Raw genomic sequence first — 27,665 nt, forward strand, 5'->3', positions numbered from 1 at the left:
CCAGGGTGATTGAGAGAGAGCTAAACGAAGCTGGATTATTAAACACCAGTGGAAAGAAATAAAGAAAGCAAAGAGGCTTAGAATTAACGATAATTGCAGTACCCCTACTCACACTCTAACTCGTGCAGCTTATCCGCTGTAGGACAGTGCAGTCAGCACTCCCCTAAGCCCCCCTGGTCGCCGATCTTCTGGCTTGAGCCTGTTGTAAGCTTGGCAAAAAGCCTTCCATGCTAGCTCATCGAAGTAAGAAGTTACTACTTTGTATGCTGGGATCTAATTTTAAGGTTACATGCACTCCGCCGGTTCCTCCACGATGTGCCCGAATAAAGGATTCAAAATACGAGTATTACTCATACAAAAACGCAAGTAAGCATCATTAATAGCATATGCTGTAAAGAGTATGTCCCTCGGGTATTCGGCCGTCATGCAGCTTCTTCAGAGAAGGGGATTCGTGAGCTGATCCTCGACAGGGCATGGGTTGCTTCTAATGGCTTAACAGAAATGTAAACAAAATGCCTTTTCCAGCAGCTCCCTTTGAAAGTGCTTAATTGGCTTTCAAAGACCCATTTCCAGTCGTAGATCTTTCTCTCGTCGCGCTGGATCGTAAGACAAAGAAGAGCTTCTACGCCCAGCTAAGCATCTGCATCTATTTCAAGGAATACTTCCGCCATAGGCAACTGGAAGCGGTGTGATCTGTGTAATGGATACGAGCACTGCATACCTGGAAAGGTTCTTTAATCTGACAAGGCAATGGTGTGATGCGTGGTATCACCTTCTGGGGGCCACTTTCCAACAGCTCTTCCTTTCAGTGGAATTCGGAAAGGAGAGAGTATACCACGTTTCAGCCTCGCACCTCTTGTGCAGCTCTATTCTAAAATTGTCCAGATTAAAGGGCACCTTTTTATTTATTACCTTAATTGACGCTTGTTCCTGATACTACCCTCTTGGCATGGGTAGTTGGACAAACTAGGTAATAAGATGTTAGTCCAGTAAGCCAAATACAAAAAACAGCGATCAATACATGTAGATAACATTTGGAAGGAGGTAGTCGTTAATGTAGTGCATATACTAATTGTAAATCAATGTCCCCAAGAAAGGTCTGCATATCTTGCACATATCAATCCATGCTGATGCTACGGAACGGAGATTAACAATACATTCCGCCAGCTAATCACAATATCACTTGCCAGTTCATGACCAATATGATGTTAGGTATATAATTTAGCGTGCATCCATCTATGTTTCAACTCACCAACCCAACTCAATTGATGATGAAGCTTACAGATAACTCAAGAGCCTTCTAGTCATGACCAGCGCAAGCCATCGTCAGATCATCAATCGATAATCAGTATACCGACACTCCGCTATATACTAAGCCCGGCGTTTTCAGAATCCAGTCTCGTTGTAGCCATGCCACGTGCAGTCAAGTCAATCCAGAGTAGTGTCAGTAGCGTAGGATTCCCAGCATGATGCCGAGAAACTCAGCTGCCTTTACCAGTAGTTGCAGGGTCTAGATACACAGCATCGATGTCTCGGCTTAGACAGCAGCCATTGTCAGATGTTCCATAGACAAGACGACGTTTGGCATGTGTGAGGCCAACCCGAAGAACTGTCTGTTATTAGTAAAAGATGGAAGGGAGCTCATCACCGCTGCCGTCAGCAGATGATGTTTGCGGCTGGTCAGATTTTGCGGCGGGAGAGCTGACAATTTGCACGCCTTCTCTTGATAATCATGGTGGTCTTGCGGCTTTTTCCCAACTCTCTCTCCACGCGGCTCTTGAATTCTTCGTCAAGCTGCTTTTTCAGCTTCTCTACAGCGTTTATCTGTCGATCGGTTTCCTGTCGGGCTTTGACCTCCTACTCTCTTAGGAGGACCATACGATGCTATCCCGAGCGGAATGGTTTATGATACGAACAAGGCTCATCTATATAAACAAGCTAAGAGAATATATATATACAGATGCTCTTAAAAAGACGTACACTAAGATTCCAACCCGCCCAACACTCTAATCATGATCGTTTTTTTCACATGGATGGTATTTCAACATTTTTTTCATCTTGGCATTTAGCTGCTCTCAGCCTGCTTCAAAAGACCCTCGAGGTTGATGCTCTTGGGGCGCTCAATGGGCAGACCCAGAGCGCGGTCCCAGATCAGCTGGGCAAGAGGTCCCAGACCACGAGAAACACCAAAGGTGGCAGTGTAGTACAGAGTCTCGTGGAAGCCATAGTGGTGGAACAGCACGCCGGAGCTGCTGTCGACGTTGGGGTAGGGGTTCTTGGTCTTGCCGTGCTTCTTGAGCACCTCGGGGGCGATGCGGCTGTTCTTCTCAACCAGCTGGAAAACGGGGTCCTTGGCAATGGCGGGGCGAGAAGCGGCATAGTCCATGAGGGCCTCGAAACGAGGATCGGGCTTGCGCAGGACGGCGTGGCCGTAGCCGGGCACGACACGGCCGGAGTTGAGGGTAGACCAAAGGTAGTCGTGGACATCCTGCTCGGTGTAGTCGGCGGGGATAGCCTCCTTCATCTGGATGATCCATCGAAGCACCTCCTGGGCGGCAAGGCTGTACCATATTAGCAAGTGATGAAGAGCATGTGAAGAAGACAAGACTTACCCGTGAAGAGGACCGGCCAGACCCTGGAGACCAGCACTGTAAGAAAGGAAGGGGTCGCTGAGGGCGCTGCCAACAAGGTGAGTGGTATGGGCAGACACGTTGCCACCCTCGTGGTCACCGTGCAGAGCGAGGTAGAGACGGAGGAGGTCCTGGAAGTCCTCGTTCTGCTTGCCGCCCTTGCCGAGCATGGCAGCAAAGTTGTAAGACCAATCCTGCTCCAGATCAACCTCGGCGGGGAGAGCACCGCCGCCCTTGTAGGAGTTCTGGTAGATCTTGGCGGCAATGGTGGGCAGCTTGGCGAGCAGCGAGATGCAGTCGTCAAAGGTGGGCTCCCAGTAGTCGGCCTTGTTGAGGCCCTGCTCGTAGGCCTTTGCAAACTTGGACTCGTAGTTGAGGGCCGAGACGGCAATGGCAAACTGGGTCATGGGGTGCAGGTCCTTGGGGAAGTCGTCGAGCATCTTGTTGACAAAGGCCGGGAGCTGGGCCTTGGAGGCGAGCTCGCGCGACAACTGGCGCACCTGGTTGACGGAGGGCACCTGGCCGGTCAGCAGCAGCCAGAACATGGACTCGGGCAGCATCTCGGTGCCCGTCTTGCCCTTGGGCAGCTCCTTCTGGCAGTCCTTGATGGTGCGGCCGTGGAAGCGGATGCCCTCGTTGGCGTCGAGGACGGAGCCCTCCCAGACCATGGCCTTGAGCCCGCGCATGCCGCCGAGCGTGTTCTCGACCTTGACCTCGCCAATGACCTTTGAGCCGTGGGCCTTGACCTTCTTGAGCAGCTCACGCTTGGCGGGGATCACGTCCTTGAGGACCGTCTTGAGGTCGGGCTCGGCGGTGGAGTAGCATCGTGCGGCGTTGGCGAGCAGGGCGGCACGGGTGTAGGGCTGTGACGGAGTCAATTGAGAGTGTCCAGAGCTGAATTGATGCTGTCTTGACCAACCTTGAACGAGCGCAGGGCCCGGGCAGACGTGGTGAGGTTGAGAGCCATGGTTGATGCAGATGAAGTTGAGCCGAAGCTGGGATGGCGGGGCAGCCGGTTAGCTATAAGTACCCATCTGTAGCACATGCCATCGCCTATAATCTGGGGAAGGGACATGCAAGGAAATGCACTTACAGCTTCTGATCCTCACACAACAAAGATGATAAAGAGAACAAGGAAAAAAGAACAAGAAGAGAAGAGATAAACCCCAGTCTCGGCAACAAAAAAAAACTTTCTCCAAACTCCCCCGGTCCATATCCCCGAGGAAGTACTAAAGTACTAAATCGTCTGCAAACACGCCCAAACAGCAGCTTCGGCCACCTCGTCCGTCACCGCTTTCAAACAGCCGAAGAAAGCCGTCGCCGCTCGGCCCGCCGGTAGCCCCGCGGCTGCTGATTGGCCAATTTGGCCTGCATCGGCCCTCAGTCTGGGTGTCTGGGGTGCAGCCGAATCAGCTCTTTTGCCTCGCTTTGAAATAAGAAAATTAAATAAATGAGATCAATATGCTGTGAGGATATGACGTGGAGATAAAAAAAAAAAGATATCAAAATATAAATTCACAACTCCGCGTTCTTCTTTTGTTTTTGCCTCGGTAAACGCGAATAAAGGGCATCGACTTTAGTTCAGCTCCCTCTGTATTTCGCCTTCTACACACACAACAGCATCACGATGATGCGAATAGCTTCAAGAGCTCCTCAGCGGGCGAGCGCTCTCATCTCCTCCTCCGCCTCAGTCGCCCTCCGCCGAACCGTCCCACGCGCCGTTGCCATCCGCGCCATCGCAACCACCGCCCGCATGGCTGCCTCAGCGCCCTCTCAGTCCCTCCCACCGGCCGATTCATACCAGCTGCTGCCCGAGGCGCAAAAGGCCGGCGCGGCTGAAGATGCGCTGTACGAGGCCCAGGTCAAGGAGATTGAGGAGTGGTGGGCGTCTCCGCGGTTTGCAGGCATTCGACGCCCGTACAGCGCCGCAGACGTGGCCTCGAAGCGCGGCAGCCAGTACTTTAAGTATCCCAGCTCCGTCATGGCCACCAAGCTCTTCAACCTGATCCGCGAGCGTGAGGCCAAGGGCGAGCCCATCCACACGAGTAAGTCGAGGAAAGCAGCGTAAGACACGAAACAGAAAGACTGACTGCTGCCAGTGGGCGCCATCGACCCCGTCCAGATGACCCAGCAAGCCCCCCATCAAGAGGTCCTCTACATCTCCGGCTGGGCCTGCTCCTCGGTCCTCACCAGCACAAACGAAGTGTCCCCCGACTTTGGCGACTACCCTTACAACACCGTCCCCAACCAGGTCCAGCGCCTCGCCAAGGCCCAGTCCATGCACGACCGCAAGCAGTGGGACACGCGCCGCAAGTTGACCCCCGAGGAGCGCTCCAAGACGCCCTACACGGACTACCTGCGCCCCATCATCGCCGACGGTGACACCGGCCACGGCGGCCTCTCTGCTGTGCTCAAGCTGGCCAAGCTGTTTGCCGAGAACGGCGCGGCGGCAGTGCACTTTGAGGACCAGCTGCACGGCGGCAAGAAGTGCGGCCACCTGGCGGGCAAGGTGCTGGTGCCTACGGGCGAGCACATCAACCGTCTCAACGCCGCCCGTTTCCAGTGGGACGTCATGGGCTCCGAGAACCTGGTCATTGCCCGCACCGACTCCGAGTCCGGCCGCCTCATCTCGTCGGCCATTGACGTCCGCGACCACGAGTTCATCCTCGGCATCGCAGACCCCTCCATCGAGCCCCTCGCCGAGACGCTGCAGAGCATGGAGGCCAGGGGCGCCACCGGCGCGGAAATCGACGTCTTCGAGGCCAAATGGGTCAAGAGCAGCACGCTGGTCACCTTTGACGAGGCTGCCGTCGCGCACATGAAGAAGGAGGGCGTCTCGCAGGCCAAGATTGACGAGTATCTCTCCGCCACGGCCCTGGACCGCGACATGGGCATCTCGCGCCGCCGCGCCCTCGCCTCGCAGTTCACCGAGACGCCCGTCTACTTCAACTGGGACGTCCCGCGCACGCGCGAAGGCTACTACCACTTCAAGGCCGGCATGGAGGCCGCCACCAAGCGCGCGCTGGCATTTGCCCCCTACGCCGACCTCCTCTGGGTCGAGACGGGCGATCCCAACGTCGAGGTGGCCGCCAAGCTGGGCCGCGCCGTGCGCTCCGCCAACCCCGGAAAGTCGCTCGTTTACAACCTCTCCCCGTCGTTCAACTGGATGGCCCACGGCTTCTCCGAGGAGAAGCTCAAGTCGTTCATCTGGGACATTGCCAAGGAAGGCTTCACGCTGCAGCTCATCTCCCTGGCGGGCCTGCACTCGACGGCCACAATCACAAACGAGCTGGCCAAGAAGTTCAAGACGGACGGCATGAAGGCGTATGTGGAGATTGTGCAGAGGCGGGAGAAGGAGCTTGGCTGCGACGTCTTGACGCACCAGAAGTGGAGTGGCGCGAGCTACATTGATGGCATTTTGGGAGCCATCCAGAGCGGCAACTCGAGCAGCCGGAGCATGGGAGAGGGCAACACTGAAGGCCAGTTTGACTAAACACAAGGAATAAGGAAAAAGAAGGAAAAAAATTCGAAAACTAGAATAGAAAATTAAGAGAGGAAAGAACATGTAGATATAGCATAAGTGTGACATTTGGGCGGAGTTGGGCATATACATGCATGTAAATATATTGGTTTCATATACACTTGACATGAGAATCGTTTACTTGCCAGATATAGGTTTGTAACTCAATTCATGCAATTTGATTATTCTATTTTATCCCTATCCCTCTGCCAGCGTCTCCATCTAGTCCAAAGACGTCTTTGAAGCATTGTTCGTCGGCGCCGGTGCCGCAGGTCCCTCGGCCGTCACATACGCCTTGCTCATACCGCCATCCACCACAAAATCACTTCCATTCACAAAGCTCGCCTCGTCACTCGCCAAAAACACCACCGCATGCGCCTGCTCCACCGCCTCGCCAAATCTTCCAGTCGGGAAGTGAATCTCGCGGCGCTGGCGCTTGGGCTTGTCGTCGCCCAGCCAGTCCTGCAGCAGCGGCGTGTTCAGGGGCGCCGGGCACAGGCTGTTGAAGCGGAAGCCCTCGCGGGCGTGCACCATGGCCAGCTCGCGCGTCAGGGCCAGCACGGCGCCCTTTGACGCCGTGTAGGCCAGCTGGGGCGTGGCAGCACCGACGAGGGCGACGACGGAGGCGGTGTTGATGACGGAGCCCTTGGTCTTGTTGTTGCGGCGCAGGGCCAGGACGGCGTGCTTGCAGCCGAACCAGACGCCCTTGACGTTGATGTTGTGGGTGAGGTCCCAGATGGCCTCGGGGGTGTTAATGGCGTCGTCATCGTTGGCGTGCATGATGCCGGCGTTGTTGAAGATGACGTCGAGGCCGCCCCAGGCGTCGAGGGACTCGATCATGGCCTGGACGTCGGCCTCTTTGGAGACGTCGCATTTCTGTCAAGATGTGAGTAAGCTGTATGCTTCAGGGTAATGTGTAACCATCGTGACTTACTCGGGTCTCCAGGCGAGGGGCTGAGGGGACGAGCTCCTTGACCTTGGCGACGGCCTTTTCCAGGGCGGGCTCGGAGATGTCGGCCAGCAGGACATTGGCGCCCTCTTTGGCGAAGAGAATGGCCGTCTCGAGGCCAATGCCGCTGTATGAACCAGGGGATGTCAGCAAACATTCTGTCTGTCGGTCAAGAAGAGAGATGAAAGCACAATCTCACCCCGCGGCACCGGTGATGATGGCGTTTTTGCCAGCCAGACGTCCAACCATGATTGATGAATGTGACTTGCTGTGTTTTATGAAGTCTGAGGAGAGGGAAGATGCAAAAGAGAGAGAGAGCTGGCGCCAAAGGCGAGGTTGAGGTTGAGATTGGGTTTTATCTTGGGACGCAACGCAAGGGGTGGAGCGGCCATCTGATCAGATGTTGCCGTAATCTGTCGTACCTGACTCTGGGCCTCAATGGTGGGGTTTTGGCCGTGTCCGGAGAAGGCTCGAGGGCCTTGAGTAGCCGCGGCCATCCATTGGAATTGTGGAATATGATATGGACAAGGCTTCTTTCTACTGTATAAACTAGCTGCTGCTACTTGGACGCCGCTGCGACGACGCTCAGGGGCGCGCAGCTGCCGATGCCCAGCATTACTGCATCCGTACAAGCATCGCGGCGCCCTATCGCGACAGCACTGTGGCAGTTGCTAGAAAACTTCCCAAAGCACGCCTAGCAGCGAGGCTGGCGCTGGTTGATGGACCACTTCCCCATGCCGGTGGGCGCGAGACGAGCGTTTAGTGGCCCGGGCGGGCAAAGTATGACATGCCCGGCTCCATCAGAGGGAGGGGACCCCTAGATTTGCGTTGGAGGGGCTCCGACAGCGGTGATGGCGGGGTTGCAAATGCTGTGCTGATACAGATGCTGAGTTGGAGGCTTGTGATGATAATGCTGTGATGTGTAGATGGTCAAATATCAGCCTACCTTATATACCTGATAGCATATCACCAGCGATACATGTACTAGACCGCATACATATACACACACACATTTCAACCCGCAGCCATCAAATACATGGTATCATATAGGATGCATCCAGTACATGCAAGCGCAAGATAACAACAGCATGACTCGATCCGCTTCTCCAAATGATAACGACTTGGCCGTTGCGGCTAGCTTCAACCCGGTTCCTGTTTTTCCCCTCCTCCACGGCCAGTGCCTCAATCAGCAGCCCAGCTGGCCTGAGCCGCGGCCGAAATGCCCCGCAGTCTGGAATTCCCCTCCAAATGCACCGCATCATAGGCCTGTGCCGTCTCCAACACAGACCAAGGGATCTCCAGTCAATGCTTGTCTTTGCGCCAGAGAAGCTCTAGTTTGCGATACGTAATTTGAAACAGCTTGCGAGATCCGAGACTACGACGATTACAGCGGACAGTAATCTAGTAATTCCTGGCTCTGGGCGCGTGCGATTCTTTTTCGTTCGAATCGAGTCTTGGGCGATCGATCGGCGCATCGTCGCATTGCACTCAACTGCTGTTCCTGGATTTCCACCTCTCTCTGACTTGTCAACCACTTCAGCACCATCACCGCCGTGTTCTCGTCTCTCAACCCGTCTCCAGCTACAACAACCTCCTCTCAACAGGATACTACTCGACTCTTCATCATTCCCTCTCCTCTCCACCACTCCTTCAACATGGCCAAACCCGCCCTCACAGCAGATTCCCTCGAAGCCCTCCTCGAGCACGACTCCAAAGTCAAGCTCGCCGGCCTCGACGTCGACGGCATCCTGCGCGGCAAGCTCGTCTCCAAGAAGAAGTTCCTCTCCATCGCCACCGCCGGCTTTGGCTTCTGCTCCGTCATCTTTGGCTGGGACATGCACGACATGACCTACGTGCGCGAGCTCAAGATTTCAAACGCGGAGAATGGCTACCGCGACCTGCTGGCGATTCCGGACCTGCAAAGCTTCCGCAGGATACCGTGGGAGAACAACGTGCCCTTCTTCCTGATTACGTTCCACGACCCGGACACGAAGCTGCCAATCTGCGCATGTCCGCGCGGGCTGTTGCAGACGCAGCTAGACCGGTTGCGCCAAAAGGGCTACGGCGCCATGGCTGGAGGTGAGCGGAATTTCTTCTATAAAGAAGTTTGAACATCATATTAACCTCTCATCATCTCTAGCTGAATACGAATTCTACACGTTCCAAACCCCAGACTCCGCCTCCTCGCCCGCCGCCTTCCTCCAAAACAACCCGACGCACCAGCTCCCCTCGCTCACAGAGGGCATGTTTGGCTACTCCCTCACGCGCCCCGTCCACAACAAGGACTGGTACTACGACGTCTTCGACACCTGCGACAAGTTCTCCTGTGACATCGAGGGCTGGCACACCGAGTCCGGCCCGGGCGTCTTCGAGGCCGCGCTCGAGTTTGGCGAGGCCGCGCAGATGGCCGACCGCGCCAGCCTGTTCAAGTACGTCGTCAAGAGCGTCGGCGCCCAGCCCCAGCACCGCATCACGCCGTGCTTCATGGCCAAGCCCAAGCAGGGCCTGCCCGGCAACAGCGGCCACATGCACGTGTCCATCGTCGACGAGAGCGGCAAGAACCTGCTGGCGAGGGAGACGGTCGACGAGAACGCGCCGTGGAAGGACATTGCCGGCCTGTCGGATCTGGGCCGCCACTTCTTGGCCGGTGTGCTGGAGGGCCTCCCCGACATCATGCCCATCCTCGCGCCGACCATCAACTCGTACAAGCGGCTGGTCGAGAACTTTTGGGCGCCCGTCACCGTCTCGTGGGGCCTGGAGCATCGCGCTGCCTCGATCCGCATCATCGCGCCACCCACGGCCAAGGCCTCGGCCACGCGCTTCGAGATTCGAGTTCCCGGCGCTGATACAAACCCGCACTATGTGCTCGCTGCTGTCTTGGCCTGCGGTTGGCGCGGCGTGGAGAAGAAGCTCGAGATCCCGTGTCCGCCGCTGGCCATGGGCGAGAATGTCGGCGGCTCCTCAGATAGGGGCGCGCGGCTGGCCAAGAGTCTGCGAGAGGCGACGGCCAAGTTTATGGCCAAGGACAGCATCGCAAGAGAGGTGCTTGGAGATGATTTCGTAGACCACTTTGGCGGCACCAGGGAGCATGAGATTCGGCTGTTTGACGAGGCCGTTACGGATTGGTAAGAGATCCTCTCAATCGTTTTGTAGACTGTCACTAACTGTCCACAGGGAGATGAAGCGGTATATCGAGTCCGTGTAAGGGTGTAAGAGGCGAAAGGGTATATATATATATGTGTGTGTAAGTGGTATGGTGGCAAATATGAATTGCTGCATAGATGCGTGTGATTTCCGACAGCAAGAGACGTAGATACCAGCGGGGACTGTAGCTAGACTTGCTTTTTTCTTTTCTTCAGATAGCTGAACCCTGTATTAGCGTGCCCTTTTTTGCAATGATTCGTCGTCCCTTTTGGTTCTTGCGAGGCCATGTACTTTGGTCTCTCGTTTTGTGTCTTGTTGCGAGACTGTGTTAGAGAGTTCTGCTCTTTTCAGAAGGTTTTCTTGCCGATATAAATGTTCTGTCACGAGTTCAAAGTCAGCGTCACACATAGACTCTGGAATAAAAGGCCACCATCACACATACACTTTGATGCAGCTCCTCAGCAGCGGATCGTTGTACTCCTCCATGACCCTCCCCAGCAAGTCCCGCGTCTTCTCCTCCTCCCAGCCGGCAAGCCCAAACATCCTCAGCGTCCAGTGATCGCAGCCCGGAGCAAGCATCTTGTTCAGAATCTCGCCCTTTTTATTCGTCACCGGATCTCGTGCCCAGTTGCGCACCGGCAGCCAATCCGACCGCTCTCGCACGCTCTCCGCGCCAACTTCCACCAGCCACGGCCTCACCTTGGGCGTCGGATCGAAATCAATCCCCTGCGCGGCCGAAATCTCCGCAAAGACGGCGCCGTACTCTATCGCCGCGGCGCCAACGTCGGCCCGGGGCTTTTCAACGTCGCCGCCGGAAGACGCATCCGAGGGCGTCTCGGCCAGCGGGTCCGGGTCGACGGCGAAGAAGAGCGGCGTGACCTCGGTGAACTCGAGCTGCCCTCCCGGCTTGAGGTGGTCAAAGGCCTGGACGATGAGGCGCTTCCAGTCGCGGATGCCGCCGCCCACGAGGTTCCGCAGGTGGATAAAGTCGTACAGCCGCGGCGGCCATTGCTCGGCGGCGTCGGCAATCTCAAAGGTCAGGTTCGGGGGCACCTCCTTGGGCAGGTTGGCGCTGCTCAGCTCGATGCCCAGCACGTCGACGAGCGGGTTCGTCTGCGCCATCTCCATGGCCCAGTGGCCGCCGCCGCAGCCGACGTCGAGCACGTGGAAGGGCGAAGACTCGGCGTCGAGCTTGTCCAGGGGCAGCTTGGAAAAGGTCAGGGCGCCGCCGAGGCACAGCGTGAAGAGCTCGTGCTGGTGGCCCTGGCGCGCGTTCTCGTGGCGGTCGTTGGGCGTGACCATGCGGCCGGAGCCGTGGTAGACGTGGCCGTAGGCGTGGATGGGCGGCAGGGCGTCCTCCGAGGCGGTCGAGTAGTTGGAGTTGGAGTCGCTGGCCGTGGCGTCGTCGTCGTCGAGCTCTTCGTCGTCTTCGTCTTCGTCTTGTTGTATCTCTTCTCGGCCTTCTTCAGCCTCACCTTGTCTCTCTTCTCCTTCTTCAGCGTCTTCACCTTCTTCATGTAGACGATGGACGTCTTCAACGCCCGAGTCGTCGGCTGGTGGCATATTTGTGGCTGCCATCTTGAGTTGAGCTGATCTTTTGAAAGTTGCAGATACTCAGCAAGCTTCGACGTTGTCTGCTCTCCCCTGTTCAGCCACTCTCTAGTCCTTGTCCCCGATCTTTATCTCTATCTCTATCCCTGGGCCTCACTTCAGTCTCGTCTCAACCCCCTTTGGGCGTCTTCGGTGTGCCGCCCGCTACGACTAGCAGTAGGTACTAGGCAATTGACAGTGGGATTGATGTGGAGCGACGCGGCTGGACTACCACCCGCCCCAATTTAGACAAAACCTGGAGCCGCGAGCTTGTCCAATTTTATTTTATTAGTCTTGTCGTCGCCGTTTGTATTTCTGTTGTATACAACTGCGATTTGTCTGAGGTTGGAATTGAGAGCCGGGGAGCAACTGGGTAGTAATAGCACAACGGCAGCCCTTTCTCACACCCCCTTGCTCCTTGGCGAAAAAAGGAAAAAAAAATATGATCAAGACAGACAGGCAAGGCTGGTCAGTGTCTCCACGTGGCGACTATGCTCAGCTTGAACAGCCCGTCAGGTGATGTGAGCAGCGTGAGATGACAGTCAAGACCCTGGTAGATGCAACTTTGTGTGTGTTAACCAGGGCTGATCAGGTACAGTACATGTAGATGGCAGTACTACAAGGTGGTACTTGTAGCAATACTAGAAGGTAATACTTGTATTAGTATTTGGTGAGATCTTTCAGGCGGTACCTTTGTCCGTCAATTAATTGAACAAGAGACAATTGCCTGGTTCCAATCTCCAGCGGTGATAATGAGCAGCGGCAGACCGGCTAAGAATAGACTGGGTCGCGAGGAGCGAGATGAAGAGAGAGAACCGACTTATTGGAAGCCAGGAGTTGGATGTGGCCAATGGCCTGTCTTGACTGAGATCGAAAGGCAGCAGTTGTCGCTTGCTATTGAGCTGATGGAAATGGGGAGCCCAAAATGTGCCTGATAACACAAAATTGTTTGTTAATCGAAGGAATAAATAAGAAAGACTAGATAATATCGATCTTTTTTAAGAGGAAGGGACAGAAAGAGGAAGAGACAGAATTTGGAAGACCATTGCAGAAAAAGAAAAAAAGGTCAAGGACGGAAGAAGGACGGAACAGAAATGGAAAAAGGAAAAAAAAAAGTTAATTAAAATAGATTAAATAAAAAGCCACGTCAAAAATACGATAAATGAACCAAAAAAAAAAAAGTGAGACCCCAATCCCGCGTCAAATCATGAGCGATACAGACAGGGGGTTGCTGCAGAAAAGGCCCGTCGTCGCCTATCAGCCCCAGGGGGAAAATCGGGCAAAGTACCCTTTGTTTTTTTTTTTTTTTTGTTTTTTTGTTGCTAGAGATTTTGATTTTTTTTTTGACAGCCCGGCACAGGGATTATCCCTTTTTTTTTTTTGTCTGTTCATTGGCCGACGAGATGGCTCGCTGACGGTATTGAAGGCTGCTTACCCTTTTTGCCGTTTATTACATGTACCTAGACAGGGCCATCTCCATCTACATCTACATCTACATCTGCAACAGTCAACCTCCTTGTCGCCTATGACCTAACCGTAATAAAATCTAAACATGTATCCATGCTGCCGTGTACTTGTAAATGACATGTCTACTGCTGTTGGTCGCCAAGCTGGCCCTCGTAGCAAATGATGGAATCAAACCCATCCGCCCGGTTTCATTACCCAATCTCTCCTCTTCCCTCGGCATCAAGATGAGACAAGCCGTCTTTTCCCTTCGCTTCTCTGTCCTTCCGTCTCTCTTGCTCCAGTCACAGTCAGCAGAATCCCCGCCAGTAGCTCGGCCTAATAGGTGCATTGCATCTTGTTGTCTCACGTTGGAGGAAAAAGAGACTCCATCACCGCGCAGCGTGCATCATCATAGCGGTCCGTTCTCTCATCCTTCCGGCTATTGCTTGGCCCGGCTATTGCAAGTCCGTCTGCCGCTGCAACGCTGGGGGGAGGATTGCTACTGTACAGTATCGATGGGAACTTCTTCAGACAAAACCATCAATCTTGGTGTGTCCAGTTCCCCACGCCTGGTTAAGCGAATGCGGTCAACGTCTGATGATAACTAAACCAGCACACCTCGCAACTATGAGGCATACCAACCTTGCTGCCGTAGTTGCAAAGGTATACAATAGGCATAGCGAGCAAGAGAGTTCGTCCTAAACTCTGCTACCTTGCCCAAGTAGGCATTCTACGCGCTCGGCCAACAACATCTCACAATTCACCTGCATGTGATATCACTTTTCAATCCGATACAAACTCCAAACTCATCCAACAACAGACAACACCATCCATCGCCTCCAAGCCATCAACCAACTGCAGGAAAGCAGAAAAAGCATCCGCCGGAGATGGATCCTAGTGGCTGCCATCTCATCCTCTCTGCTCTTCCGTCCACCCATAAAGAGAGCACATGCGTGATATGCACGCCCTAGATGCACTGCAACCATAGTTAGTCAGGGGGCCTGTATCTCCCAGTCCCTAACGGGGGATTGCATCCGCCCGTTGGCTGGACCGTCCCATGCGGTTCAAGCCGTTGCTGCATATCCTGCCAAACCGGACCGGGGCCCTTCCGCCAGAACAAACCCGTTGGAAGGGGGCTTTTGACGTATGGACTTTGGACAATGACGCGCGGCGGTCCGTAGCCAAGGAGCCAGATGGATTTTCCGAAACCAATGGTATGGAGCAGAGGCGTATTTTTCTCTTCTTCTATCTCTGTGCCGCTGTCAAACTCGGCCCCCTTTCAAAAAATCTCCGCGTTTTGAGACTCTTGTCACAGGGAGACAGCTCCCGCGCTCCATAATAACGGGCGAGTGTGCTATGTAGCAACTACTACAGCAAACCCGCAATCAAGCAGCTCCATGGCTCGCGAATATGCACATAAGACAAGACTCTCAATCCAACCACATCATGCACATCACTGCTTACAAAGAAGCGCAAATGCTACGATGACATTGTGCTACAAGCAGCATAGTATCTCTCTATCAGACTGCTATTACTGGCCACCAGCAGGCTAGACTCATGTAAAGCCTTGACTTGCTGTTAGGACAATACAAGGCAATACAAATGCAGATAAGACCACGTCGACCACAGCCGCCCCCAAAGATAAAATGTCGCTGCCTATGCACTGGAGATGGCCTGTTTTGGTGATTCCAAATACCCTACAATAAGAAAGCAGGAAGATTGAGCCCCAATTGCAAATAATTAGTGATAGAACGAGTATTCCACACTGAAAAATAAATTAAGCAGCCTTACACAAAAGGGATATTGCATCTCAAGTCAATGAACTCGGAGACATGTGGCGAATGATCATTACACATCCCCTTCTGTAATCAATTGCAAAAAGTTCAACTACAACAACCCTCACAAACGTTGAAAAAAAGGCTCCAATCATTGACATGCACACTTGTGATCAATTCCACAAAATCAATTCCAAAATAACAAACTACAACCCTCACAAAACATGTAAAAAAAAAAGGCTCCAATAAAACATCTCCCAAGGCAACGTTATCCCATCATACAACAGTATCATGACAGACCACTCAATATCAAAATCACAAAATACCACCATCAGTCGCAACCTTCCAATGCACCTCCGGCCTCGCCGTCTTGGCATCGAAACACCAAGCCCCAGTTCCCACGACACAATAATCCAACAAGTTGCACGACGCAAAACAGGGCTCCATATTCCTCTTCTTGTCCAAACGGGACTCGCTCAGACTCACGTATGCCGGAACCCACCGCAATCCAACGCAAGTGTGTACCGTCCGGCCTGATACCTTGGGTAGTATTGTCTGTCTTACTCAGGGCACATGCTATTGCCATGGAATATATTTGTCTCTGTGGCCTCGCCAATGCAAGTCATCCTGGTAGGATACTACCTGCTTAGGTAGGCAAGTCCCAGGAGCAACAACCACATACAACGATAGCACGGGCACGCTCATCTTCAACATTAGCCTCGGATATACAATAGACATGATGATACACGAAGCAAACCAAGAGCACGAATCAAAGCCATAAGCGCGCGGTAGATGATAGAACAAGCAGTGATTGCATTTATTAGTTTCCTCCGACCTGGTCTCCCAAAAAACGCCGATGCTATGACGTATCATAATATAACAAGAATCTTAAACCTCCGCCATATCGCCCCCCACCTTGACATACCCTCCATGATTCCCTCGGGGACAAACATAAAAAGAGAAAAGGGTGGCAAAAGCCAAATAACGCTGATACAAAAATGGGCTCGGTTGCCCTGTGAATCTTCCTCGGCTGTGAGTCTTCCCTCTAGGCTGGACACGTAATCTGACCAGACCCCAGCCTCATTTCTCTCCCCTCTCACACTCATTCCATCCATAGGTAGTTCATCCCAACTTCATCCAAGCATTCCATCATTAAAAACAATGCGGTAGGCAGACAAAGCTGGATTCCGCAACAAAAGAAGCATGCCATGCCTGCCAAATGATGCAAAGAAGCATATCAATCCTCGCAAGGAAAAAGGGAAAAAAAAAAAAAAGCAATCCTCTCCACCCATGTAGTCGGAAGCGATCAAAAGCTTTCGCTTTAGCCATATCGACCATTTTATGCTGTATCTGTCTTTCTTCACTTCTTTCTGCTGAACCAGTTCGATCTTGGCAAATATAGTTTCAACTTGCCTGGGTATGGTCTAGATCAAATGAAAAAGCTCAATTGTGCTCTTCAATCCCGTCAACGAGTGCGAGTACTGCGTGTCACAAAAGGCTCATGAGTCCTTCCGCCGTTTTCTACCACTACCACGGCCGTCTGAGTGATCGTCGTCCGGAACGTATTCTTCTGGGTGGAAATCGGGGTTGCCATAGTGCGCCTTGTTCCACACGCTGTTCTTAAAAGTAGTGCTCCTCGGTGCTTGATCGACTGGCTCTCTAACGGTAGTGGTCCTACTCTCGTCATACTCCAGCTGGAAGGGGTTAAACACTATGCGGTATCCGGGAGTGTGATCCGCTGGCCGCACATTCGGAACAAGCCCAGAAAGGTGGCTGCTGCTGCTGCTGTTGCTCCTGATACTTGTGGCGTTCATCATTGTCGGACTAGGCGTCATGGAGGCACTGGGAGTCATTGGAGCCGGCGAGACCACAGGGGGGAATGAGGGCGGCGGTTGCTGCTGTGGAACCTGAGAGGGCACGGGCTCGGGAAATGGCGTCCCCCAAGAAGCTTGCTGTTGCGACGATACATAGTGGTCGTCAACAGGACTGGCCATGGGCGTCGTCATGGGAGATATTTCGGGCATGGTAGTCATCGGGCCCAGCGAGTTCATGCTGAAGCCAGGTAGCATGGAAAGGATATCCATGTTGGCTCCGGGGAAGCCCGCCGAGCCGCCAGGAGCCGCATGGATGGCAAGATTGTTAGAGAGGCTAGAAACTCGGTTTACCTGTACATCAGCAGCATTGGAGGGAAAAGCCGACGGAGCCTGGACGGGCGTGCGGTACAGGATATCGTAGTGGTCGGGGCGATAGAGCAGGTATATCGTAGGTCCCAGGGCTGCCGGATCCTGCTCGTTGGCCTCTTCCGGGAAGCGGTAGCGGTTAACTTGGCTGCCTGGGCTGCGGTCCAGGTATGCAACCTCCAAAACGAAGTCGATTGGCTTGAGGAGCAGGTTGGCCAGGCCAACGATGCCCAGGTGCTCAATCTCACGGTTGACAATATCAATTGCCTGCGAGCAGTATGCCGCAATTCCTCCATGGTCGGCAACGAAGGGGTCGTAGACGGCTGCATTTCCCTTGAGATAGGTGGCGGCCAGCATGCGGAAGTAGTAGATGATGTTTGCCTCGACGGTGTTGTCGTTGAAACGCTGAAGCAGGATCACTCGGGCCAGGCCCGGGTTTGCGATGTTAGCAGCAAGATCTCGCAGCAAGCCGTGAGCCTCTTCGGCAAAGTCTTCGTGGTATTCGTAGCGGCCAATGTTGGAGAGCATGGAGCCGAGGCTCATGAGACGGGCCACCTCGCCTTCGATCCGGGCCTGGTCTCCGAGGTCGATGAGCTTTTCGTAGTAGGCGAATGCGATTGCTGGAGAAACTTGTCATTAGCTGGGGTATAAAGAAGAGCAGGCTAGGCTCGACTCACCGCGCCATCCGCAGTTACCATCGCCCTTGATCTGGCGATAGTGGGAGTAGGTCTGGGGCAGAGCCTATGAAGTGGGGAAACGAGCAGTCAGCATCAGCAGTTCTCATGACATGTCATCCATCTATCCTCGTGCGTCTCTTCTTGTGTTCTGTGGTTTGTTGCCTTCTGGTCTCAATCCAGCTCGCCTTTCGCAATGTTCACAGGTTCTCATTCGACTGCACGAGGATGAGGGACGAAGAGGGACAAGGGAGACAAACAATGGTCTTTTCGACGTATACCGGGTCGGCTTTGGCGTATTCCTGGGTGATGGCGTCGCTCGGGGTCTTTTCGCCGACAAACGGTCCCTGTTGGAAGCAGAAGACGTTAGCAATGCCGTCTTTTCCTCTGGGTATCCTTTCATTCGCTCAGCAGCTCCTCTCCTGCGGCTGCTGCGAAACAGCCTAGAGATGCTATCCACTTTCCACTGATTGTTTCTCTCTCTCGACAAGTTCTACGCACCTCGAGGCCTGGCTGGAATCGCTCGGCCGCCGCCTGCTGCGCGGCCATGTCGTGCAGGCCGGCGTCCTGGTCCTCCATCTTGATGACGGGGCTGCCGCTTCGATTGAGTCGCTGTCGCAGGGCAAATTGCTGGTGATGCTGCTGCTGGTGGTGTTGTAGAGCCGGCTGCGGAGACGAAGAGCTGTAGGGCGGGTAAACTGGAAAGCCACCGCTCGATGCACCAGCACCAGCGCCAGCTCCGCCAGTGGGGAACAGAAAGTCGAGGCTGTGGGGAGCTGCTGCCGCTATGCCATAGGGGAAGGGCGAGTAGGAGGAGCCTGAATAGGGCGTTGGCTGAGCCTGGAACATGCCTGTGCTCCGGAAGCGCAGCCGGAACCAGCAGAGTCGAATGTGTGTGGAGGAGGAAGGAGAAGGAGGAGGAGAAGGAGAAGAGTTGAGAGTTGAGAGTTGAGGTCGAACGGGTTGATGTGATCGATCAGTGAGCTCTTGCGGCGTCACAGCGGGCGGCAGCTGCGTCTGGTGTGTTTAGCGGCAGCTTCAGTGGCACCGGCCGGCGCTGGTGGTGCTGGTGTCCACTATGATGGATGTCCGGTTAATCTTGAGGTGAGTGTTGGTGGGTAATGGACAACCAAGTGGATTGGATTAAACTGATGTTGAAGAGAAGAAAGAATTAATGTAAGATAAGGAAAAGAAAGGCTAGGAGGGGGAAAAGAAAAAAAAAGTATAGAGCACCAGCGGCTATTATCTCTGTTTGCGTTCTTGCCTCTTTCTCTCTCGTCCTTGTTTCCTTCTTTAATATTTTTTTATTTTTATTTTTCTTATTTTTCCTGTTTCCTAGCTTATTTCGAGTTAGCGGCGGTAGCAGCGGTTAGACATGCGGGAGGAAATAAGTGGTGCAGGCGCGACGGACGGTGCCGGGGCGATGGCAAGTACGGCCGCCAAAAGTACAAGAACGGCGGCAAGTACTGGTACCGGTACCTGCGCAAAACTTTCCGTACCTTGTTCGATGCGTTCACCTGCACTGTCCAGTGCCTGTTTGTTTGTTTGCTGCCTCCAGCCTCAAACGTTCCAGAGCCGGTACTATCAAGCGCTGACCGGGGGGCCACGGGCGCCCTTGTGCTGCCTGTACGGTGCGCTGGCGGCGGGTGGGCCGCTGTGAAGCCGCGTTTTGGGGCCCTGTCTAGCGCTATGGCAGCCGCTGGAGCTCTCTGGGGGCGGGTTCAGCACGAGTCCAGGCGTCGCGGCCGATTAGCGAGCTTCGGCTGGGCCGTGGCCTTATGGGGATCACGGGACGGAAGGATATAGATTGGAAGCCGGGATTGAGTATAGAAAATTCGGAAAATCAATAATAGCCGAAGGAAGCCGAGGGGAAACAGAAAGTTGAAGGGGGAACCAGAGAGATGTAGTAACTGAGATATAAGTAAGCCAGAGTGAGGGCACAAAGAGTTCAATGAGAGCGGGACCCCACGATGGCGGCAGTCTGTACGGGAACCTCCACTTCAATTAGAGAGAAATCACAGCCAGGCCCCAATATGTAGGTACGGGCTCTGCTCGTATGTATGCGCTTAGGCTTCGGCAAGCCTAAAAAAGTGACGGCGGGATGAAGGGAGAGAAAAACATGAAATGTGACCAACTCCTGGCTTATATGCCCAGTCATGGCCTCAGCAGGCGGGTTGCAACGTAAAAGCGTGTCTGGCCCCGGCCGAGTTGCGAAATGCTCGCACATCAACTCCCGAAAGGCCTCGGCCGCGCCCTCCAGGGATGGGAAATGGAGACGAGGCTTTGGGGGTGCTTGTGCTTCTGCTTATTACCTGCTGCCTGCTGCACGCCCTCTCTTCGTCTCTACTGTATAACCAGGTATATGATATCTCTCTCTCTCCAATGAGTCTCCATGGACAGGTAGCTTCTCAACTCTCAAGCCACTGGCTGGTCAGTGCTCCAACATTGAAAGGACCTTCTCCGGACGGCTTGCAGAGACAGGCAAGTAGAATACCTCGTCCTTGTACTACTACGCTGCTGGGGTACAAGTAGCTGGAACAAGGTCCAGGATGATCAGAGACATGCATTAACAGCTCAACGCGATGTGATGGGGACAGGCAAAGCACCACAAGTGACCAGGGCCTCGCGTAGAGTACCGTAGGACTTGTGTGCTTGTCCCTGTACCACTACCGACGACGAACCCTTGTAGCCCAAAAAATCAAGGCCAGAATCAAGGAAGGATGGGAGAAGGAGTAGGAAGAGAAGATCCTGGATCGCACATACTTGTAGTTTGGCATGTAAACGTACCCATATCACAAGATTGAATGGTTATACATACATGTAGGTACCTACATAGCACTAATACAAGCACTACTGTTTCCATTTATTCAATCAAAACGCTGTAAGCCGCCCGGCTCTCGGCTGAGAGAGACGCGGTCAGGGCCCATTGGTGCTGCAGGAACAAAAGACAGGTCAATCCGGATAAAAGAAAAATCACCAGCAGGTGCAAGAGCCTCTGGGGAGACCTCTGGGGGGGGAGCGATCTGGTCCCCAGCCTAGAGTGGGCAAGGTGAAGAGGTCCGTACTAGCTACGTATTCAGCAGTTAACCCCCATGCTCGTGCTTCCAAAGAACGGTGAGAAAGACGGCCAATTTTAACAAGGTGCGGACCGGGAGAGCTTGAAAAAAAACCCGTCAGGGGGAGGGGAGTCGCCCCGGCCAAAAGAGCCCACGCAACTCGCGGGTAATCTAGGACAACGCGATAGTGCTAATAGCACTAGCAGCATGTATGTACGTGCTGGCAGCCACCACGGAGCGAGATGGAAGGGAAGGGTAGAGGCGACGATGGACTTGGGATATCCCCGTCATGCCTGGGTAGGAGCCAGTACAGCAGACAGTAGGGTTGGGTTGCAGCCTCGTCACCGTCTGTGACACTGGCTGTTATAACGCTCCCTTCCTCGATCTCGGTCTTGGCTTTTTCATGGAACTTGATACGGCCCTGGTCTTTTGTACATGCAGCCGGCACTACGGAGACGAACCCGAACCGCTGCTTCAGGTCCGCATGGCCTGTGCGATATCTTTTTGCCTCGTCTCCAAGGCTCTCTTATAGCAAGTGTACAGGCATCTTTTGCCATTGCCATTCGGCTTATTCGCCAGCTCGTTTATACGAGGCAGACGTATGTTCTCAGCTCTGCTTGCCACCCCTCACCCCCTCATCTGATACTCCGGCTTCTCTTCGTCTCCCTGCCCGTCGGCCTCTTGACTCGAGGTATTGACGCTGTGCGCTTCTCCCTTCTTGAAGCCTTTTTGTTCCTTCTAGCCCCGGGTCTTCCATGCTAGAGCGCCACCTTTTTTGCCGCTGCGGCATGGCACCATAGCATTCGTGGATGAAGCACGCAACCGACTGCATGGATCCATTACCTACTCACCTGTACTTATAACTGTTACGTGAGCCATGTATGGCAGACAAGCACTCTGGATGGAGCAGACACACACACACACACACACTCACACGCACGCACATGATACAGCCAGCCACTGCTGGGATATGCCCTCCCCTGCTGGAACTGCGTATAGGTACTTGTACTTGTTCTTGTACTGTCAAGTACTCTGCTGGGTGGATACTGTATGTTTCCTAGGGTGAGCTGTAGTGACACTTCGTGCGGGCTTTAGGTAGACACTTGTCTAGGCACTGGCTTGGTAGTTGATACTACTTACTCGTAAGTACCAGACTTGTTGATAAGAAAGGGACAGAAGGTGAGCGAACAAGCAGCTGCAATTGGGCCTTGTATCTTACCATTCATTTGTCTAGTGCGTAATCAAATAATATATGGTATAATATTAGAGCTCGACATGCGTCATCAACAACTGCCGGCGCAAATAGTATCAAAATAAAACGGCTCCGTATACGAGCTGAAAGAAGAAACAGCAAGCCTGCTTTGCTGACACACGCCGCCCGTCTTATACTGTCCCGGTCATTGCCTTTGCCTCAGTCTATGCTTCTGCCCCTGTATTACGCCAAGCACTGGAGCAAGATTGAGGCGAGCTGGAACTTGGCCGCCGGTGTCGTCATTTCTGCAGTGCATTTCGCTGATTGTTTGGTTCCAATGATTCCTACACATACCTACAAGACTCGGGGGCGCTGTAACTCACAAGCAGGTTAATGTGCCGCAGACAATGCCGCAGTTTGGTGCAAGTACATGTACAGTATCCAAAGGAACATGTACCTGGGACGCGGTTACATCGCATTGCATTGCACGAGCAAGGGACTGGAGCTTGAGGTCTAGGCACTGGACAACGCGTTGCTGCTCTTCTTTTTCTATTTTCCACTCAATCAGTACATGTCCGAATGATTACCTACATGTACCTGGTGTTGATACGTAGGCCTATAGGCCTTGCTGTTTGCTACTCGTGCTGCTATTCAGATTATAGTCCACCTGCTAATCTGTTCCTTGTAATTGAATTAGTATTCAATAGGTAGTGCTCCCGCACCTCAGAGGTATACCTACATACATGTACGTACCCAGGGCCATTTTGCTACGTCCCCGATAGCTGGGAGAAGGAACAAATGCCTGCATGTAACAGGAGGGTAGCTGCAGATTATCGAAGCCGGGGGCCACTTGGAAAAAAAACCAAGAGAGGGAGGGCAAAAAAAAGGCTACAGGGTGCGAGATTGGCTGCGTCGTTCTTCGGACCACACGCGGCAATGCCGGTCACAGCCAGGATCCCAGGAGCCTGGCAGACTGCGCGGGGGGTGCTTTTGCAAGAGGGAGAGGAGATGAAGGGAAGAAGACGAGGACGAGATGCGGGAGCCTGGGGCCGGTGCTCGGTATTTTGCTACAGGCACAGCATGTGAGATCAAATTACTACATGTAGGACCATGTACATGTCGTTTAGGTACATGTAGTCAATGTGTAGGCAAGTCTTCGTAATGTGATGCTGCTGCAGGAGGTTACGCCGCTCGTCGAGAGCGAGGCTCGGAAGCATCAACCTGCATATGCGTACATGCGGTCCACACTTGTGTATACAAAGTAACGGGTATGGCCCCCGCTCCAGTCAATGCGTATACCTATACTGCACATGTACAGTATGTTTCTGCTCTCTGGAGCCTGTGCGAGCTGCACGTCGCCGGTGATGACATGCGCGTGTGGCAGTAAAGCAGGGCGTATCGGAAACGACTCAGAGCCATCACGATGCAACGGGCGATGAGCCTCTGTGCCCGGAGCGATGCGGGCGTGTGTGCGTCTGTACTCGCATGTTGAATCCATGCTCTGTGGCACCTTGCTTTGGCACACCTATCTTGTTACTGCCGGTGTCTTTATTCAGTCATAGTTGTAGGGCTAAATAGTATAGACAAGTTGCCGAACATAACCAACTACGCCAACTGCGTGCATTTGTTTTATGCACATGGAGTGCTTTACTTGAAAATCCGTTGACCTGACCTCTCCCATTGGACGCGGCTTTGGAATCGGTCAGCCCGCAGCATATGCGTCTTTATCTCGGCAGCTTCAATGTGTGCTGGTGCCCCCCCCAGTTTATTCCACGCTTGCAATCAATGGCTCTATGCATTCATTGTACGAGTGTAAGACGGTAGTTATATCACGAATCAAGACACTTACACAGCTATACAGCCGATACGTTCAATTCTCTATGTCTATCCCCTGCCAGAATAAGAATAGGGCTTGCGTGGTGATCAAACTTTCCTCGCCCTATTTGTGACCAGGGCGAAATTCTCCTGCCTCACCTTCGGGCTGATGTTTGGCTGACCATACAGGCTGCTCATGTATGTGAAAAGTAAATCACATCGCAGCATCGCTGCAGCTCCGGGGGCCGGGCGCTTGAGAGTCGAGACCACACAACGCATGAGAGTAAATGTACATATTGCCTACATACGGCGGATTTGCTCTGCTTGCCAAGTCTACCTACGTGTAGACTAAGTGTGCCCTACCTCATTGCCTATTCGTCGATTAGCGTCGGTGTGCATGGCCAGCATCCAAGTCATGTCATTGGGCTTTTGCGCGAGTACATTGCCCTATTGCTTGCTGGACTGTAAGCTACACATCATCTTTCCTGGCGATCAGACACCGAGGCCGTGTTGAGCCAGCCCAATCAGTGCTAAGCCAAGGCGGAGAAGCAGCAAGCTGTTTCGTATGTACAGACAGGCATCATCGATTGTAGGCTCCTCTTTTGTTCCTCTTTTTCTCCTTGGCTTTCCCTTGCTTTTCTTCTCTTTTTCTCTCAGTTACCAGGGTTCAGGCCAGACATACAAGTAATTGTTGGTCACATACATACATATACCTAGTACATCCATTTTTGAAATAAAGTTGGCCGATACTCCCCACTGACGCTTCCAACATTGGCGCTGCTACTGGCCACTTGCACGGTTCTGGTACAATTCGCCGGCCCATCTGTGTTCTTGTTTGCCTGCTGCAATCTTTCTCGCCGCCACTTGCTTCTTCTGCCTCTCTTCCTTTGATCTTCCTTTTGCTTCCCCACTTACAGACCCCTTCCAGGTCCTTGTTCAACCATCTAACTCAATAGGGAGGTCAGTAGCACGAAAGAGTAATCACAGGCTACCGCCTAGGCTCGAGCAGTACTAGCAGCAGTCGTAAAGAGATCAGTTCGACGGGCACTGGGGAACGGACTGTCTGTCTGTGATGGGAGATGAGATGCTGGGAACTACCTGGTAGGTACCCGAGCTCGCCGACTGCTGGAAGCCTCGACACATGTAGCGCCATGTGCCCAACGGCCCTCGAGCCCTGCTTAGCGCTGTGATGTCCAGGTCTTAGTGCTGTATACCTGCTTGTACCTAGAGGTATTCACAAGCAACGGCATCTGTACATGGGGAGAACCGGCCAGCAGGCTCTGCCATGTTGTCAGTCGACTGCCGAAATCCTGACCCGAGCTCTCTGCATGCCACCAGCCGCCCGTCTCCATACTCTACGTAGCCCCAGCTCCCAGGCCCAGGCCGATGAACATGACCTCGTCAAAATAGCTCCCGCTGTCGATCTCAGCGCTCTTCCCTAGCGGCCTTGACTTCTTTCTCTATGCTAGCATGGTAGCACTAGCAGTTGTTTGCCCTTCGGCCACTAAAACGAAGAGAGGGGCCGCCAAGATCTCATGGGTTAGGGGAGCAAACATCAATAGTACTGGGAACTAGTGATAGTGTTCCAGCTAGGCGTTGAGAGCGAGATACCGACGGTTGCAGATTGATACTACTACAAGGTCTTGGGGGAGAGACTAGAGTCTGTGTACAACGTGATAGATGGTTAATCCTTGAAGCAAAGCCTGTGACGGCTCTACATGGCATGTTCCTACTGGATTGTCCTGTAAAGCACTCAATATCAATATTAGCACTATATTTTACTTTGCAAAAGACCGGGGGCGCCAAAAGGAACAAACAGCCACGCAGACCCATTGCCGCGGGCGTGTGCTTCCTTCGCTCCATGCAGCAACAGCCGATGCTATGCCTGGGCCTGCAACGACACGCATGCAAATCAAGTCATCAGCGCGTAGCCTGCCGATTGGCTGCTGCAGCGGCCGCTGTGGCTTGCTCTGAGACAATAAGCACGCAGCCGAAGAACAGCGCACACTTACATTGTGCGGAACGCTGTATAGCTCGATGAGGGCTCTTGCATTGCCTGGCAGGTGAGGTGAGGTGAGGTGGCCAAGCCTTGTAGAAGCAGTGGTGCGACTTATAAACAGGTTTTGCGCGAAAGAGGCTGAAGTCTTGTCTTCCAATGCATAGGCACTGATACGTTAGGGCGCCGGAAACTGTCGACTTGCATCCTGGTGTGTTCGGATGGTTTCCGCGCAGTCAATCACGCGTGTAAGTTTCTCTCTCACGCTCGTCTCTTCTCGTCTCCTCGCTAAGATTGTTCGAATAACTGTGGACTGAAGTTGCCTGTTGTCACGTCCATGCATGTTGCTGGCATATACAGCATCACACAACTCAATCCATGCGTGTTGCTGCGATATACACACCATCACAACTCATGACACACTACACCGTCCCAGCATCACCAGCAAAACTGGCTTCGCCCTTACCAGCAATGGGCAAGTTTCTCCGCGTCCCGTCCGCTGCATCCCACCGCGAAATTAACAAAAATGCAACCACCCTTGTATGCCAATGGCGCTAATCGTGCCTTGTCGTTGGTAGCAGCGTGGTATCGCCTCCATCTTGGAGCTATCCGGTCGCATCAAGTGCTGTAAATCAGTCAGTGAGGGCTCCGATCAGAGCAGTATCCTGCGCAGAATTAACGACGTGTAATATTGCTACTCCGCAGGCCAGCATGGAGATGATGCTAGCAGCTACTAAAAAGTAGGCCCATTGATATCCTCCGAGACGGGGCGTTCTGTGTAGAGGCACATATACTTGTAGACCTCGTCGGTATACATTAATTACGGATACTCCGTCCACCCATGCCCATCTCACGCACATACAGGCGCAGGTACAGGTACCCAGAGCTCAGAAGACCAGCTACGCACGGATACCCAAGGTACCTCATGCTCTGGTTTGAGATATCCCAGCAAGCTGCTTCATTCCACCAGGCATCTTAGTATTTGCTCTCTGCAGAATGCATAGCTCTTAATTCCGTTAGAGGCTCCACTCAGCCGTTTTGCAGAATTACTTGGAACGGACAATGATCTCTGAGGCTGGTTGGCCAGTCGAGGCATGGGTGATATGGCATCTGGCTAGGTAGACGTGTACTTGTACCTGCTTGTATGAGTATTCCGCAGCTGTACTCTAACCGCTGGGCTGCTACCGACTGACCGGTAACACGGGTTATACGTAGATTGAAAGTCGATTAATACCTCCATCTAGGCTCTATGCAGCAGACAAGTGCAAGCATATATCGCTAGTCCACAGTCCTAGGTCTAGCATGAGAAGCTATCGAGTCTGTCTCATCACATGTGTCTCTCGTATATCACTAGTTGCAGTCATTATGCCAGCAACACTTATACAGCACATGAGCTCAGCCATAACCGAGCTCTTTCTACAAGCCTATTCCCTGTACTTGCTCCTTTGCCTCAGTGCTGGACAGCCATCAACAACAGCCCACTCCACAAGCTGCTCCCCCTGTATTATCCCCATAGTGGCATACATGTACTCGATGCTTCTTCAGCTCCTGCACATGCCCATCTGCGTACCACCACACCTTGCAAAGGCAAACGCTGATACCACCGTGACCCCCACCTGGCTGTACTGCTGCTAATACCATGGATCTACTGCTAGTAATCTTGATGGTTTTCATGCCTTGTACGGAGCAGTATATACC

At 53.3% G+C, this 27,665-nt stretch overlaps 6 protein-coding genes across 6 annotated transcripts; 2 read left to right on the plus strand and 4 right to left on the minus strand.

Annotated features, from left to right (window-relative positions):
• Positions 1-2,065: 2,065 nt before the first annotated feature.
• Positions 2,066-3,597, minus strand: TGAM01_v206786 (2-methylcitrate synthase, mitochondrial; the record flags this gene model as incomplete). The annotated part of the gene is made up of 3 exons (XM_018806836.1): positions 2,066-2,561; positions 2,613-3,493; positions 3,550-3,597. 3 exons carry the CDS (start codon positions 3,595-3,597, stop codon positions 2,066-2,068), a joined length of 1,425 nt encoding a protein of 474 aa, XP_018659926.1.
• Positions 3,598-4,257: 660 nt separating this feature from the next.
• TGAM01_v206787 (isocitrate lyase) lies at positions 4,258-6,123 on the plus strand (the record flags this gene model as incomplete). The annotated part of the gene is made up of 2 exons (XM_018806835.1): positions 4,258-4,675; positions 4,730-6,123. The coding sequence occupies 2 exons, from the start codon at positions 4,258-4,260 to the stop codon at positions 6,121-6,123; spliced, it is 1,812 nt and encodes a 603-aa protein (XP_018659925.1).
• A 249-nt stretch (positions 6,124-6,372) lies between these two features.
• On the minus strand, positions 6,373-7,348 carry TGAM01_v206788 (glucose 1-dehydrogenase; the record flags this gene model as incomplete). The annotated part of the gene is made up of 3 exons (XM_018806834.1): positions 6,373-7,026; positions 7,085-7,226; positions 7,299-7,348. 3 exons carry the CDS (start codon positions 7,346-7,348, stop codon positions 6,373-6,375), a joined length of 846 nt encoding a protein of 281 aa, XP_018659924.1.
• A 1,406-nt stretch (positions 7,349-8,754) lies between these two features.
• Positions 8,755-10,304, plus strand: TGAM01_v206789 (glutamine synthetase; the record flags this gene model as incomplete). The annotated part of the gene is made up of 3 exons (XM_018806833.1): positions 8,755-9,178; positions 9,240-10,224; positions 10,274-10,304. 3 exons carry the CDS (start codon positions 8,755-8,757, stop codon positions 10,302-10,304), a joined length of 1,440 nt encoding a protein of 479 aa, XP_018659923.1.
• A 267-nt stretch (positions 10,305-10,571) lies between these two features.
• On the minus strand, positions 10,572-11,821 carry TGAM01_v206790 (hypothetical protein; the record flags this gene model as incomplete). The annotated part of the gene is made up of 2 exons (XM_024549947.1): positions 10,572-10,620; positions 10,686-11,821. The coding sequence occupies 2 exons, from the start codon at positions 11,819-11,821 to the stop codon at positions 10,572-10,574; spliced, it is 1,185 nt and encodes a 394-aa protein (XP_024405333.1).
• A 4,732-nt stretch (positions 11,822-16,553) lies between these two features.
• Positions 16,554-18,757, minus strand: TGAM01_v206791 (hypothetical protein; the record flags this gene model as incomplete). Its single annotated transcript, XM_018806831.1, has 4 exons — positions 16,554-17,854; positions 17,912-17,975; positions 18,169-18,255; positions 18,410-18,757. The coding sequence occupies 4 exons, from the start codon at positions 18,755-18,757 to the stop codon at positions 16,554-16,556; spliced, it is 1,800 nt and encodes a 599-aa protein (XP_018659921.1).
• Between the last annotated feature and the right edge of the window lie 8,908 nt (positions 18,758-27,665).

Source organism: Trichoderma gamsii, assembly GCF_001481775.2.
Source record: "Trichoderma gamsii strain T6085 chromosome Unknown Scaffold_23.2, whole genome shotgun sequence".
Classification (NCBI taxonomy): Eukaryota; Fungi; Ascomycota; class Sordariomycetes; order Hypocreales; family Hypocreaceae; genus Trichoderma; species Trichoderma gamsii.